The 17897-nt window shown below is 36.6% G+C and overlaps 1 protein-coding gene across 1 annotated transcript; it reads right to left on the minus strand.

Moving 5' to 3' along the window:
- Window positions 1-2198: 2198 nt before the first annotated feature.
- On the minus strand, window positions 2199-3155 carry LOC128533498 (olfactory receptor 52K1-like). The gene has a single exon (XM_053507774.1). It carries the CDS (start codon window positions 3144-3146, stop codon window positions 2199-2201), a length of 948 nt encoding a protein of 315 aa, XP_053363749.1. The 5' UTR covers window positions 3147-3155.
- Window positions 3156-17897: the final 14742 nt, after the last annotated feature.

Consider the following 17897-nt stretch of genomic DNA (forward strand, 5'->3'; position numbering starts at 1 on the left):
GAGCGCTGTATCCTGTAAATATACACTAAATTCATGTTTACATCATGTTTATTATATACACACAGAGTGTGTGTGTGTGTGTGTAAAGGCGAGAGGAGGAGGGGTGTGTGTGTGAAGGCGCATGGTGTCCAATGACACACACGCACACATAACGGTAGGCTGACACAAAGAGAGAGAAAATGGATCCTTAACCTCTCTAATGAGACTTGCTTTTGCTTTACATGTGCACACACACGTGTTATAATAAACAGTAAACACACGCTGTACACACATGCATACAAACAATAAATATGTTTTACACGCACATATGGTTACAGTGTTATAGTAAATAGTACATGCTCACTAAAACCGAGCAGGGGAGACCATTACCCACAATTCCACAGCACAAGAAAGAGAAAAAACATTGGCATCAAAACAAGAAGCGCATACGTGCTACATGATACTCGGTACTCGTTAATCAAGACTTGTTTGTTTTTGAGTAAAATATTATTTTAAATCTTTGCTCGTCCTGTGGAACGCTCGCACACCGCGATACTCGCAATTCGAGGTCCAACTGTATTTAATTTAATTTGTACACTTGTACTGTAATTTTAGCACTGTGATTGTAAATTCATTCAATGTTTCACTTATGTTTATCTTCTACTTCGTGAGCTGCGGCTCATTAATGCTTGAGATAATTAACTAAGTCTATAGTCTATAGTTATGGCTCCACTTTATTCTGATTGAGTAACATATGTAGTACAAAATTATTTGTTCCAAAATGAAAAACTTCAGGTATACTATTTATTAGTCTGGCCCTAAGTACACTTAAGTATCCTTTGGCATGCTAGGATTTAATATATTTAGTATCCTTTGTCATTTGGGTTTAATACTGTTTTTGAGAAAGACTGGACTGGAAAGTCACCTTTAAAGGACAGGAAAGCTGAGGATAGAGACGGTTATAGTCTCTACAGTTATAGTTGTGCCACCTACAGAACTCAAACTAACGATACTAAGTAGTACTGAGAGGAAGAGCATAGTAGTAGAAGAAGATGAGTAGTAGAAGAAACGAGTTGCTCGGTCTGTCCGCTGTGCTTCGGTAAGCACACCCAGGAGAGACTCGGTCAGACACACACACACATGTTGTCTGTCAGAAAGTTTTCTGTTTATTAACAGCAAGAGATGGGGTTTTTATATGTTTGACCAAACGCCTGTGCCATCAACATATTTTACTACAAAGAACATGAACCATTGTAAATGTCCTGGTGAGATCCTGAAGTATCAAAGAAGAGGAAGACAGAGAGAGATATAGAGAGAATGAGAAGGTGAGCGTGGGAGTGTTCGCACCTTTAAGAACAGATGCAAGAGGAGAAGAAAGATAGCAGCAGGGAAGATTTAGTATGTTAATATCAGATCTATGACAAAGAGAGCAAGAGAGTATAAATAACTCCTTTATATATAAAATAATTTTAACAAAGATTGTAAAGAAAAAAAAAAGAGTGTGTGGAAGTGCCAGATAAAGTAAATGAAGAACAAGTCAAGACAAGGTCAGGGGAGGGAACAGATGTTTTAAAGGAAGATATTTTAAAGGAAGCCTAGTCTAGAAGTGTCTAAAAAATCAACTTTAAGAGGCTGGGAATATAAGAGAGAATGAGACCTACAGCTGGCAGTAATTTACCCAACCTACTACCTAGAAAGAAATAATAAGAAGATGATCAACAGCCCAAATCATCAAAATGGCATAGTAAACTGAGGAAATGTAATAAAGCTCATGTATAATAAATAAGGCAGATATTTGACTTTCCTAGCATCATCAATTGTTTTATTATGTTGTATGAGTAACAGTTTGAAAAGATACGGTGAATGATAGACTTTGCCCTTGCTAATATGTAGTTGTCATGCAATAGGCAAGGACTGGATTTTAAAAGCGGAGGTTACACATGAAAAGCCACAATCAACAAGAGCTGCAACACGTGTTTAACATCCCATTACTCCCAAACTATTGCTATCAATCTAATGAATAAAAGCATTCTCAGTTTGTTAAAGCTTCCTATTTTCTTTATGTATATATTTTTACATTGTCATTTCTGTTAAATGTATAAAATCGCAATGCAACTACATGTAACAGTCATTTATTACATGTATAAATAATGTAATTTATAAGCTACATGTTTGTTTTAAAGGGATGTTTACTTGATAATTTCATATACATTGTATGATTACTTTGGAAAGACCTTGAAATGCTTAATCAATTTTAGAAACTGTTGTCTTATTTCTTTGGTTCGGACTCCATAAATAACTGGATTAAAACAGCTAGGGAAAAGTAAGTACATTGTACTCAGGAATATGCGGCTGGAGGGAGAGAAGTTGTTTCTTATTCTGTATGACAGAAAGGCAATTAAAGCAAAAGCCAGACTTACTGTCATGACAATTATATGAGTAATGCATGTATTAAAAGCCTTTAAGCTTGTTTTACCAGATCTCAAGACAGAAAAAAGTATCACTATGTATGATATTGTAATGAAAATAAAATCAGTAGTCATGGTAAGAAAAATAACCAAAAGCCCTAACATATTGTTAATGGTAATATCCCCACATGCCAGCTGCACCAATGCCATGTGTTCACAAAAACAATGATTTATTTCATTTGTTGCACAAAAAGTCAGTTTTCCAGCCCAAGAAACCATTGTGGTAATTAAGAACACATTTCTGATAACTGGAAATATAATAAATTTTAGAAAGTTGGTCATTGCCATATATTTGTGATAATAAAGGGGTTTACATATAGCAAAAAAACGATCTAAAGACATCCAAAGCAGTGTAGTACATTGAAATGTACCAACACAATGAATGCAAAACATTTGCACCAAACAGCCTACAAGTGAAATTCCTTTCCAATTAAAAAAGAAATTTAGCAGCATATTTGGTATAAAAAATATTGGCAAAGAAAAGTCCACAACTGCCATAAGACCAATTAGTATACACATAGGAGTCTGTAGAGTCTTCTGAGATATTATGATGTATATAAGTATAAGATTTAAAGTAGAGGACAATAAAAACATAAAAAGATAGGGAATCGATAAAATAGGCCCCCATTCTCCCAAATCATGAAAGCCAATAAGTGAAAATGTTGTGAATGAAATATTTTGTATAGGAGCCAACATCATCTCAAGATTTGTGAGGTTTTAGATCTGCCACTTCTCATGCAAAAATCAAAACAGTCTGCAGTAGTAAAAAAGTTTATGTTTTATGCATAAATGCAAATTCCAATAAAATATTTGTCAATGTTTAAAATTTATTTAGTATTTTTTCATATTTTGTTATCAAACACCTTGCAAGCTGGACAGTTTCTTTAGGGTATCATTAATGTCAAAAATTGTTGAATGTAAAAATATTGCATTCCATATATCATTTCATTGCAGTATGGTTGACAGAATTACTACAACGGTATAGTTACGTAGAGTACTCTCAGTAATCTTTGATAATTCGGTTGTCTAGGGAAACAAAAAACTTTTTTTACCTTGCTCATCTATTAAGTCTTTTTAGCTATCCATTATTATTAAACAGTTCAAATGGTTTAAATACTCAGCAGAAAATGTTAACTCACATTAATACATAACCAAAGAAATTACACTTCAATCTTACACTGTGCAAAGACAACCAAACAATCTGGTATATTTTGTAACATTAATGAATAGATGTGTTTTGTCTTGTCTGGACATTTCAGAAACATATTAGTCTTGGTCTTTATATACTGTTCTTGCAGTCTCTTGTGGGTCTATCATTTGTTTATAATATTGTGAGGCAACATAATGGATTAGTCCCTTTGCTCCATACTTACCAATGCTACTAAGATTTCTGTTGTTGTTGTTGTTGTAGTTTATTTTTTAATAATGAAATGAACCAAGAGTCAAACCCAATAATGTTCAAGAAAAGATGGAATTCAGCCAAAAGAGGAACCACACCTCAGAAGAACCAGCTCCTCCATTTTATGCACTCAGTATCTAAATTCAGAAAAGAAGGACACGAGTTTAGTAAAAATTATCATTAAAAAAACAATACAAATAGAATGAATTTTAACACAATAAACAAACAGAAAATATTCTCAAACAGTAGTCTGTACTTTGTGGTACTAAAAAAAGAATCGGCTACATATCCATTTAGGCATTTGTCAGACGCTCTTATCCAGAGGGACTTACAAAAAGTTATTTGCAGTTTTCGTCATCGGATAGATACTTATGTAACCGGGTGGTAAATATACATTTATTTGCTCGTTGCATGTTGAAATTCCCTAATTTATTGTTTAAGATTTATAAAGTCAAAAGTGAATTCCTGCATTTTCCCTTAAGTGGCCACAAGATGGTGCTGTGTGTTTTATGTGTATGAGAAATGTGTTCTTTTTCAGACATTTTGTTTGACGTGCAGTGAGCAAGAGGAGCACCATGGTTGAGACCATCTAGCAGTAAATATGATATTTTCTGTTATTATTCTTGTTAAATGTCATGTATATTTTTAGTGTTATTTCTAATTGTCATATTTGAAAAGTTTTATCGTGTGCATTGATGTCCGATAGTATGATGCCACAAGTGGTGTAGGCCTGTTCAGATGTGAATCTAGAAAATGGAATATACTTAAATATACAAATGTTTCATGTGTTTTCATGTGACTTACGTTATGTGATTGTTTACACAGTGTACTGATTGAATGCTTGAGATTTTAGCCATGAGGTGAACGTGAGATGCAAAGTAGAAGTTCATGGTTATTGTTCCCACTGCCGTGTTGTACTAAGTAGTATCACATTGCTTTATGTGGTAGTTTTCTGTAAGCTATTACTGCGTTTTGGTGTTATTTTGTAATATTTTTATTGCATTTAAATTTTCCTTTTTTGTATTCTCATGACAGTGAAAGTGGTGAGCCAGCACTGAAGTGCAGTAGGGTGGTGTGGCAGAACTTGGGAAGGTAGATGTGATGTGCAACATTCTGGATCAACAGTAGAGAAAGAATGGTGGCCAGAGGCAAATCTGCCAGGAGTGTGTTCAGTCTTAAAATGTCACGACATGCCAAGCCACAGCCCTGCCATGATCACCTGAACACTTTGGTCCATGTTCCGAAACGCTACTTGCATCTCACTGCCTTACACTCTGCACACATGTGCAGTATTACTGATCATCTCTCCTGCCTATTTAAACTATGCTCCAACAACATCACTTTGCCAGATTATTGTGAGCCTAATATTTTATATTTGGGTATAAAAAGAGCCTCTCAGAGGTAGTCTCTCAGAAGTCAAGATGGGCAGAGGACCCCCAATGCTGCGGCGAAAAATATTGGCGCGATATCAGAAAGGAGTTTCTCAGAGAAAGATTGCAAAGACTTTGAAGTTATTGTCACCTACAGTACATGAAATCATCCAAAGATTCAGAGAATTTGGAACAATCTCTAAGAATAAGGGTCAAGGCCGGAAGACCATACTGGATGCCCGTGATCTTCGGGCCCTGAGACGGGACTGCATCACATACAGGAATGCTACTGTAATAGAAATCACAACATGGGCTCAGGAATACTTTCTTTGGGCCAAGGCTCATTTAAAATGGACTGTGGCAAAGTGGAAAAGTGTTCTGTGGTCAGACAAATCAAAATTTAAAGTTCTTTTTGGGAAACTGGGACGCCCTGTCATCAGGACTAAAGAGGACAAGGACAACCCAAGTTGTTATCATTGCTCAGTTCAGAAGCCTGCATCTCTGATGTTATAGGATTGCATGAGTGCGTGTTGCATGGGCAGCTTACACATCTGGAAAGGCACCCTCAATGCTGAAAGGTATATCCAAGTTCTAGAACAACATATGCTCCCATCCAGATGTTGTCTCTTTCAGGGAAGACCTTGCATTTTCCAACATGACAATGATTGATTGTATACATAGATTACATACTGATTACAGATTACATACTGCATCAATTACAACATCATGGCCGCATAGGAGAAGGATCCGGGTACTGAAATGGCCAGCTTGCAGCTTTACAATCTTTCACCCATAGAAAAACATTCGGCGCATCATAAAGAGGAAGATGCGACAAAGAAGACTTAAGACAGTTGAAGAACTAGAAACTTGTATTAGACAAGAAAAGGACAACATTTCTATTCCTATTCTCCAGAAGTTTGGAGACTGTTATAAAAAGAAGACGGGATTCCACACAGTGGTAAACATGGCCTTGTCCTAACTTTTTTGAGATGTGTTGATGCCATTAAATTTAAAATCAACTTATTTTTCCACATCATTGCATTCTGTTTTTATTCACAATTTGTACAGTGTCCCAACTTTTTGGGAATTAGGTTTGTAGATTATGAACAAATAAAAATGTATTTACAATGCTTCCCTTATATAATCATCTTTTACTCACATAATTACAGTGAAACCTTGAATTACAAGCATAATTTGTTCCGAAAGCAGGCACATATTCCAAAACACTCGTAAATCAAATAAAATTTTCCTAAAAGAAATAATGGAAACTCAAAGTATTCATTCTACACCCCGAAAAAAAATGAATACATAAAAATAATTACCACAAAATATAAAATAAAAATTAAACAAATTAACCTGCACTTTACATTTTAAACAATGTAAAAAGAAATCCGGACAGATAAGTGTTTCCGTTTAAGTGTTTTATGCTGTGTGTGTGTGTGTGTGTGAAGCCCCTCCCGTCCCGAGAGAGAATGTATGAACCGGCACGGTGTCAAATTACACGTGCACACACAAGAGAGGCTGAGGGAGAAAATAGATTTTAACCTTCTAATGAGACTTTATTACACAGTAAACTTTTTTTTGTGAATTTCACATAAACACAGATTAACGGAAAGACTGTTATGTCTGAATAATTAGCAAGGAACATCACTAATTACACTTGTGTGAGCACATACTAACGAAATCACTGCGGTAAAGTAAAACAAACAAACCAATGAACCTGCACTTTCCCTTTAAAAAGAATTGCAACAGAGCAGTGTTTCTGTGTAGGGCACAGCGTGTGTGTGTGTTTGAAGAACCCCCTCTCTGCTTTACACACACACACAAACACTTTAAATGCACGAGAGAAAGAGAGAGAGAGAGTAGTGTTGTAAAGAAAAAATCGACAAGAGTGAGTAAGTTTAGAAATGCGTGGAGAAAATGACAGATGATTGTTACCCCAAGATTGCGGGCAGTGGCTGAAGGTGTAACACACTACCTACTATTAAGGTAGGTAAGGACCACCACAGACACCATATATGCATTTAAAGTGTATATACATTTAATTATTGTGCCATACTCATTCACACGCCGGCCACACCACATTTACCCAGTATGTAATCTGTCAAGATTTAATTAAATTAAATTTTATTTGTATAGCGCTTTTAACAATTGGCATTGTCCCAAAGCAACTTTACACAATCAAAAGAATTATTTAAGTTTGTATGGAATTTGAATGTGTATGAATCAAAATGGTCAGATAGTCCCTGGTGAGCAAGCCGAGGGCGACACTGGCAAGGAAAAACTCCCTGAGATGGTAGTAGGAAAAAACCTTCAGAGAAACCAGACTCAACAGGGAACCCATCCTCATTTGGGTAAAACAGAAAGCAGGAGTTGATCTGCATTCATACTGTGTATTAGTTGGCAGGCAGGTTAGCATAACAGTTGATGTTAATTAATGTTATTATGGAGTCGAGTTAGTTATTGAAAACTCAGGTAGACTTGTTTGAAGTTCCAGTCCTGAACTATTGAACAGTCAAGTCCTCAGAAAAACAGCTGCCAACACCAGTCGAGGCCAGAACCGTCTTCTAGGTAGAAAGAACCATCCCCAGACACAAGACGCATCCCAAAAGAGACACACGGGGCATCCATGTGACGAGATCTCCACCCAGAAGCATGGCACCAGGATGGGTCAGACAGGTCTGGAGGGCAGAGAGAGTCTGGATCACTGGCAGCTCAGGAACAACATGTGTAGCTAGACAGAGAGAGAGGGAAGAAGAGAGGGGGAGAGAGGGAAGAGAAAGAGCAGGAGAGAGAGCAGAAAAGAAGAGATAACAGTTAGGTCTGGTCACAGTCATATGATGTACAGTAGGTGGACAAGTGGTATGTGACTTTTACCGTCGCGGCGCACGGCAACTGGATTTGGGTTTGTGCGTTTGCTGGCTTTTACCGAGTGGCGCTATATAACTACAGACTGACGCCTCAGGCTTTAGTTCGTTCTCTCCAGAAATAATGAGTCGCAGCTCGTCTAGAGCCGCACGTACTGTAGTTGCAGATAAAATCAAGTAAAACATTGTAATTAAATGAATTCATAATCACAGTAGTAACATTACAGTACAAATTTATAATTAAAATTAATTAAAATATTTTTAGGATCGAATTTAAGCAATGTTAACGTTAACACACTGAGCCTTTAGATTTTATGTGTAATTAGAAAAGCTACACGTGTAGAGTCTTGCATCATCTTATATTTTGTGTTCTTTAAATTTTTAGTAGATTTATTAACTAAAATAAATGAAACTAAACAACCATAAAATTAAAACACTGTCAGATTAATGTGTAAAAACTATATAGTAAAACTCTATAAGCTATATAGCCTTTATAAGACTCTACTTTTATTTAGGTGCGCTCACAATGACGAAAAAGTGAACTTGAGCGCGTCAGAAAATGAGACGAAACTCTGTGTATACTCGCCTCACAGACGTGAAAAATATATACTTATAGAAAGCGAAATATCTGCTTTTATATAAAATAATGAACAACAAATTATTAGATTATGTAATTCGTATGAAAAGTGAATTGTAGGCGCGTCCACTTTTGCGGAGACGACGAGATGACATTAACCAATGTTTGTTTTTTTGACTCATTATTATACAATAAATATCAATAGTTCTGGTTCAGATTTTTCATTTTTGTTGTATAAAGATCTCAGATGTAAAAAATTACAATCACTGTAGTATTTCTTCGATACAACATGTTGTTAAGACTTTTTCATGACTTAATTATATTTAAAACTGCGTAGAGTGAAAAATGTCACTTTGCGCCACCTGGTGGTCATTTCACGAATGACTTTAAACTGCAACTGATTTATTTTGGCTGCTGCCGTTTTCCCATGGGGGTGAGCACGACAGTAATAGGCATTCTGGTTGTCCACTTACTGTATAATATAAATGTATATTTACTGTAGAGTGCAAGCAGAGACTCCGGCAGGACTAACTATGACAGCATAACTACAGATGTGGCCATTAAGACTGCGTGTGTTTTCCCGCCAGATGCCGCAATTTAGCGCGCGGCGTGCCGCGACTTGCCTTAAGCAACATTCGGGAATTTAAATAAATGTGTTGTGCTTCACTGAATATCCGCCAGACGGCGCATGGAAGGACTTTATCTAAAAGCCGGACCAAGTACTGTACAACGAAGAACTATGTATAATTACTTAGCCTAAAACAATATTGTTTCCAATGCTAAAGCAAACATTAATTTTATTTTGTTTTACAACAGATATTTCATGATGAATGTGTGTATATGTGCTTCATATTATTTTCATAATGATGAAATGTGATGCCCAAATTCGTGCTTTAAAACTCCTAATACATTTCTTATATAGTTTTTGTAATGTTTTAACATGGACAAAACAGTAAGAGACATGGCAATGTCTTGGTTTAAATGGCCTTGAAATTAATTTAATTTCCTAATAGCAGGCTATCTGATAGTGTTACCTATGCGAATGTTCTGATTCGTGAATATGCCAACATGTCTTATTTAAAACGTAAAAATGTGTCAACATCATCAGAAGACATGAATGAACAATCTATGTATATATATATATATACGAAGTTCTTCGGGCTTTTTATAATAATCATCATATTTGCTGTTTGTGTCCAGCATTGAATAATTATTTCATCCATTATTTAACCACGCTCAAGTTCACCAAAAACAATACAGAACATCGCACCTTATTTGCTTTCAAACATTTACAAAATCACAACATTTTTTCGTTATTGTAAATGCGCTTAACTAAAAGTTGATTCTTATAAAGGCTATGTAGTCTTATATAGTTTTATTATATAGTTTTTGCACATTAATCTGAGTCCTCATCTGTTACATTTTTGAGGACAATAGTTTTTTCAGCCTGTCACGGTGTTCTTCAGCGAAGGAGCAGGGCCGCGGAATTAGACACGGATGGTAATAGTTAAAATATTAACAAGGGGAATGTTTGATGTCATGTGGGCATTATAAGATTTGTACTAAAAACTTCTAACTAAAAGGTGGCAGCTGGCACGCCTAAAAATAGGCGTGGTTTATTATAGGTTTATTTCTTATAGTCTAAATAAAAATCCTCCTTTTTAGTGCCTCCTATTCCTATTAATTCTAAATTGTTTTTCTTTTAGTGTCACTGCGCTTTACAATGCCAGATAACATTCAAATGCAAATTATTCACTCTCCCCAAGTGTAAATCAGCTGTTCTCACCTATACATTCAGAGGAACTGTAATGCACCTTTCCACACTTTAAAAACCTCTTGAATCTGAGGCTCTTTTGAAGACTTTCAGTGATTAAGGCCTCTTTTTAAATTTGTGTAAATTTAATCTTCTGGATTCTAGATTCTAAAGTTGACATTGTTACCGTTTTTAATCCTTGAAATAGAAGAAATTGAAATTTCCCTCATGATAGCATAAATTTCATTGTTTTTAATCACTCTATACACAATAATATTCTTTGGTATTTTTATTTTTAAAAAACAGGTATGGGGCTATCTTGGTTTATTAATCCTCGTGCCTGGTTTAGGTTTAGTATTCAGTGTGCACCGTATCTGTTATTTTATAAATATATCATAACACTATGTAACATAACAATCTTTTATTTGGGGTTAAGTGACTGATGTGCCTAACATTTTTCATCTGAGCCTTTGTTTCACTGAATAATACACAACCGCGACACCCCTCTCTCTCACACACAAGGAGCAGACCAAATCAATATAGAATACTGAATAGGCGGAAAAGGGATGGAGCTGGCGATAATTAACGTTAATATGATATCTATTTATGTTCATGTTTTGCTGGCGAAATACAATTTTAGGCAGAGACGTCTGCTCTGTCTTCTTAATTTGTTTTAAAAACACCAATTCTGCGAAATCCCCCATCAGCGAAACCAGTTTGATGACTTCACACCTGTTGTAAATGAAAGGTAAGATGGGGGATTACAGTCCCTGTGTGGATGCGCTTCACCTCGGAGTGCACTGTCGCGTTGTATTCAAAGAATAGACTAAAACAAAAGCATGTTTGCTTCAGCATTAGAAACAAGATTGTATTAAGCCAACTTTAATAAAGATTATACATTTTTGTATTCTTTGTTCACACACGCGGGCCATTTAAATTTGAACAGAAAATAATAGTGGGCTGGTAGGCACGTTATTTTTCATATAACTTAAACGGCTGAATAAAGTTAAATATACACAATAAATTAATAATTGCGTTTGCTTTACTTTTGAGCACTCATGTGTAAATAGATTTTCATTGCATATATACTACCATATCATATGTGTCTAATACTGTTTTTTTTTATTTCATATTTTAAAATGTAACCTACGTATCCACAGTATAAGCATATTTAACTACTTCAGCAGTGAATGAGAAATGTGGTCAGTCTGGCTATTAGAAAAAGTTCTTATTTTATACAATTTTATTATTTAGTTATCTTGTATCTTGTAATTAAACATTATTCTTATTCTCTACTGTATATTCTTGTTGAGTATAGTCCTTCATGTCTGCATGTTTCACACACATTTATCATCCTTTTGATGAAAACGCTGCCTTTTGTTAAGGCTCTCGGTTTAAACACGCCGATGAATGAATTTTTAGATGAATTTTAAAGCATCCTTTTAGGCCTAAATATTAATTTTTATTTGGGACGTTATCTTCTCCTTTAAACGTGCTTCCAACCAACCAACTCTGGCCTCCAAACTCAGAAGGCTACGTGTCATAGTAGATAACTGCTCCTTTGATCTGCTGGTTACAGCGTGGCACCGCCTGTACAAGCCAAGCTCTTCCCCAAAAAATTGTGTGAATGTCTGCAACAATCACTAACTATTAAATGTTAAGAATTTAATTAAATACGGCTCTAAAAACTACGGCCATATGAATAACAATGGAATATCACAGAACGTGCGTGTTGACGCCCATGCACCTATCACTAACCATTAAAATGTTGTATTTGAATTAAAATGCCACTTATATATTCGTGTTTAATTAAATTGGTAAATCATCGTGTTCATCCATAAACACCAGAACAAAAGGTCTGTTATGTGCTGAAATGCCCCCCTGCCATGGATTGCCCCCTCCCAACATAATCCCTGTCAAATATTGTATTAGAACATAAATTCATAGGTTAGTGGTTTACAAATTACAAATTACATGAGACAATAAAATAAGCAATATGAAAATAAATATGTTGTAAAAGAATAGAAATATTATTTCATATAGGACATGTATACTTTTATATTGTTTATTTTATAATAAAGTTAGTTTCGTATAATTTTTCATCATAAACAATATAAATTTTTGTTATATATAAATGTTTATGTGCATATTCATGACAAAGCCCTGAAAAATAAATGTCCCACAAAATATGTGAAGGGTGTAGGCTAAATAAGTGAAGTCAGTCTGATTATTTAACAGCCACAAACCAAGTTTTGGATATAACCATGCCATTACATTATCAAGTTATGCTTCAGTACTAAATGCATGTTTGCAAATGAGATTTTTTTTAAGCTATGAAACACATTAGCACTCACCTCACTATAATTTATTGATAATCATAAGCAAAAAGTGTAAAACCAAGAATTCACATTTATTACATTTTTACCCAGAGCGGGATTCAAATGAGAGTCTAGCAGATTTTATATCATTATTTAAGCAATGCCACACCACATGGAAAGCTGCAAAATGCTCTAATTTCATTGGCTGTCATTGAGTGCGCCGGGAATCGAACCCGGGCCTTCCGCATGGCAGACGAATCACTCAACACTGAGCCACCAGTGCCTGTATATATTTAACACTACAGATGTGGCCATTAAGACTGCGCGTGTTTTCCCGCGGGATGCCTTAATTTAGCGTGCGGCGCGCCGCGACTTGCCGTAAGCAACATTCGGGAATTTAAATAAATGTGTTGTGCTTCACTGAATATCCGCCAGATGGCGCATGGAAGGACTTTATTTAAACGCCGGACCAAGTACTGTACAACGAAGAATTGTGTATAATTACTTAGTCTAAAACAATATTGTTCCCAATGCTGAAGCAAACATGAATTTTATTTTGCTTTACAACAGATCTTTCATGATAAATGTGTGTATATGTGCTTCATATTTTTTCATAATGATGAAATGAGATGCCCAAATTCGTGCTTTAAAATTCTTAATAAGTTTCTTATATATTTTTTGTAATGTTTTAACATGGACAAAACAGTGAAAGACATGGTAATGTCTCGGTTTACATGGTGTTGAAATTAATTTAATTTCCTGATAGTAGGCTATCTGATAGTCTTAACTATGCGAATGTCTCTGGCCATTTAAAAAAACGTTTGCGTTCATTTTCTGACGCGCTCAAGTTCACCAAAAACAATACAGAACAGCGCAGCTTATTTGCTTTCAAACATTTATAAAATCACGTTTTTTCGTTATTGTGTGTGCGCTTAAATAAAAGTTGAGTCTTATTAAGGCATGTAGTCTTATATAGTTTTATTATATAGTTTTTGCACATTAATCAGAGTCCTTATCTGTTACATTTTTGAGGACAATAGTTTTTTTTTCAGCCTGTCACGGCGTGCGCCCAAATCAATTTCGCTCCTCGCTCACTAGTTAGGCGGCCTTCCCTTCAGACATGCGAAGAAGCGGGGCTGCGGAATTAGGCACGAATGGTGAAGAAGAGCTCTCCTTGCTAAAGATTTCGGGCTTCCAATCCGCGCTATAAAATACTCGGGGTTTGTTGGTTTACAGTGGATTTTACTACGCGGTGTGAGTGAGACGCGCGCACACAACGCGGAAGTACGGCATGCAAACGGGGCAAATGGAACGCGCCCCAGGGACTTCAAAGAAGAGCAAGCGCAAGCGGACGGAGGCAGGAGCTGCTGTCCACGGATGGCCGTCGTACTCGTATTTTATAGCGCAGGGTGCAAACCCGGGATCATTGGCATGGATGAGCTATGTCCAGCTCTGTACCAGCATGTCATGTGGGCATTATAAGACTAAAAAGTGGCAGCTGGCATGCCTAAAAATAGACGCAGTTTAATTTTTTTATAGTCTAAATTAAAATCCTCCTCTTTAGTGCCTCCTATTCCTATTAATCCTATTGTTCTTTTAGTGTCACTGCGTGTGCTTACAATGCCAGACAACAATCAAATGCAAATTATTCACTCTCCGCAAGTGTGAATCAGCTGTTCTCACCTATACATATTAACCTATACGTTCTCACCTAAAGTGTTTAGGTGAAATTCCACCTATACAAGTGTGACAAATATGAAAAGAAAAAAAATAGGAAGGGGCAAATACTTTTTCATGGCACTTCACATGTAGTCAGATTGTTTCACTGGGCTGAAACTGTGGCAGGTGCAGTTATAGCACTTTTTAAATCACACTTACTATACACTGATATGAATAACTTTGAATGATAAATGCTATGTTAATATGATCTCGGGCTTGCTCCACATTATGAAAGCAAAGCGCGGAGATGGAGATCAGGGAAGTACGTGATGTGGTGGAAAATAGGCAGTGGTGGTTCTACACTGAATTGCTCCGCGGGCGAGACTCCCTCCCGCCCCCCCCGTCAGCGGCACTTCTAACCAACCAAACCCCCTGTCTGAAGTCTGCTCGGTCTTGTTAATTTGTTTTAAAACCCCCAATTCTGTGAATTCCCCCAGCAGCGAAACCGGTTTGGTGACTTCACACCTGTTGTAAAGGTGCGATGGGGGATTACAGTAACTGTGGGTGCGCTTCACCTCGGAGCGCGCTGTCGCGTTGTATTCAATGAATAAACTAAAACAAAATCATGTTTGCTTCAGCATTGGAAACAATATTGTATTAGGCTAACTGTATTAAAGATTATACACCTTTGTATTCTTTGTCCACACACGTGGCATCTTAAACTTTTTAGATATTGATCCTTTCTCGACGCAGCGAATTTTCTGAGCAAATTAATAATAATTTCCATGAATGAAAAGGAGGAAGAAGAAAAGGTTACGCGAAAATAAGAAAAAGCTTTAGAGGTAAATGCTGTGAAATGCTTCAAATGAACAGATTCTGCCTGTAACAGGTCAGGGACAGTGAGGCTGGATCCAGCAGCGCACCACATCCCACATTATAATACATGCTGATGATGACCAACACGTCTCCCCTGATCTACCAGAGCCAAGTAAAAAGAATGGCAATCAAACAGAATAAAATTAGTAGCAGCATTAACTTGTGCTAGTAATTATTATGGTGGTCAATATTAATTGAAATAATGTTTCTCAGCATTATTTCGTGTTAATATTGACTACCATAATAATTAAAATAAGTAACTAGTTTACTAGCGTGAGCTACTGCTGCTACTGATTTTATTTCAGCTTACCTGTTCAGTTTTATTGCCATTCCTTTTAAAATATTGTCTTTATAGATTTATATGTTGTTTGTCTTGATGTTCTTTTTTTTTTTCGTTTCTTTGACCCAATATATGTTCAGTGATACTTCAAATAACATGTTTAAATAGCATTGATTTCTGTATTGTGTTATATTTTTATACTAGTAACTGGTGTTAAAAATGTATCTCTACATTAATGAGCCAATGTATTATGGTGTGGGCTGCTGTGGGCCAGGAAGTCCAGGGCCACTTTTTGGTCCCAGTCCACCCCTGTAATAACGAATGGTGAAAGCGCAGTCAAAGCCCGGGGATTCTGCGTTCCGCGAGGGCCAGTCGTGAATAGCTGACACTCAGTGACAGCCAATGAAATTGAAGCATTTTTGCGCTTTCCACATGGTGTGGCGTTGCTTAAATAATATCCGTATAATATCCGTATATCCTATAAAATCGTCCAGACCCTGGTTCGAATCCCGCTCTGGGTGAAAATGTAATAAATGTGAATCCTTTGTTTTACACTTTTTGCTTGTAATAATCATTAAATTATGTTTAATTATGAGGTGAGTGCTAATGTGTTTCATAGCTTAAGCAAAAAAAAAATTCTGAATTGCAAACATGCATTTAGTACTAAAGCATAACTTGATAATGTAATGGCTATATCATGGCATTTTGAGCACTGGCTGGGAATCGAACCCAGGTCTCCCGCATGGCGGGCGAATCACCTACCACTGAGCCACCAGCATCCGTCTGCGTATAAAGCGCATAAAAACAATAAAACAATACTGTTATAGGCTAACGTCATACATCTTTGTAGTCCTTTTGCACACGCGCGGGTGCGTTACAATAATAATAATAATAAATTCGGAGAACTACTACTAATAATAATAATAATTCTGAATGAAAATGATGAATAAATACATATCAGTTTGAGCTTGACACGTTTATGAGCTCTGTCGCTTGCCGTCAATGGGCGCCTAAGAGACAAAACATTTTTCGATTCAGTAGACACACAATACTTTAGACTGAAACACGACTGCCCCCTACAGGTATTGAAGGGCATTTTCACAGCTTGCCGCACGCAACCGCGGCAAGTCGTAGGATCCCTTTTCCAATACGTGCGTTTTTAAAGGCCAGATCTGTAAAAGCGCCGAGCAAGGGGGTAAAAAAAAAAATAATACTTCACACTCAATCAAATTCCAGGACCCTACTTTCATGACTTTTCCTAATTCTGTGAGCTTAATCACCCTGTATGCGTACATTTTTAAAATCGAACCAGTAAAAGCCAGTACAAAACTATTTTGCTCTCAGCTGCGTGCTGGTCATGCCGTTTTCTGCCTTTTCCAACCCGCGACTCTCATTTCTCTCAGCAGATGGCGCAAGGAATCGCGCCAATTATCTATGCGTCATTCAGTGCGTATATGTAACTATCTCATTCCATATATGCAGTTTATTATATATATATATATATATATATATATATATATGCTTCCGTGAATCGACAATTCGCCATTTATTCTGGCGTTGATAATCAGCGATATTTTATAAGGACATTTAGGGGATTTCGCTTTACTAAATTTTATAACTTTTTGAGAAAATTAATTAGTTTGTTCATTCTGTTAAAAGCTCTAAAACAATATTGTTTTACATATTACATATGTAATGACCCCTCCTGAGGATATAAAGCCTCATTATTGAATTTGAATAAATCAGATCTACCACGGCAGATAATAAACTATGCTATGTCATAACCGAAGCAAACACCACGATTATGCCTCGTTTCGTTTAGTGTTGCTAGGCAACGGACCACGCGCCTAATCGGCGGGAACGCGGTGCACTTGGCCGCGGTGTATTATAAACCTGCGAATAGTTTTACTGCTTATGCTCATGTAATAAAAGCGAGGGAAATGTGGAAGTGATGTGTGGCCACTCAATGAGAACTAAATCAAAGGTTGCATAGTGACACTAAACAGCTGAACAACTTCACTTTTCCGTTTACCTCTGAGGGAAAAAAAAGCTGTATTTTGTTTGTTTATATTTAGAATGTTTATAAAAGTACATGAAGTAGGCGTGCACACACACACACACACAAACACACCTCCCCTGAGCCCTCGGTCAACATCTAATTACCGTCGATATGCAAATAACTAAAGGCGTAGCCTAATGTGGTGTCGTGTCGGATTTCAGCAGTCACGGAGTGGAAAGACTTTGAAGCAGTTGCAGCGTTTTTTCAGTTACAACAAGCACAGCGATGAGTCCACGTTGTTTCACTGGTTATGACATAGTGACACTAAACAGCTGAACAACTTCACTTTTCC

Source organism: Clarias gariepinus, chromosome 11 (genome assembly GCF_024256425.1).
Source record: "Clarias gariepinus isolate MV-2021 ecotype Netherlands chromosome 11, CGAR_prim_01v2, whole genome shotgun sequence".
NCBI classification, from domain to species: domain Eukaryota; kingdom Metazoa; phylum Chordata; class Actinopteri; order Siluriformes; family Clariidae; genus Clarias; species Clarias gariepinus.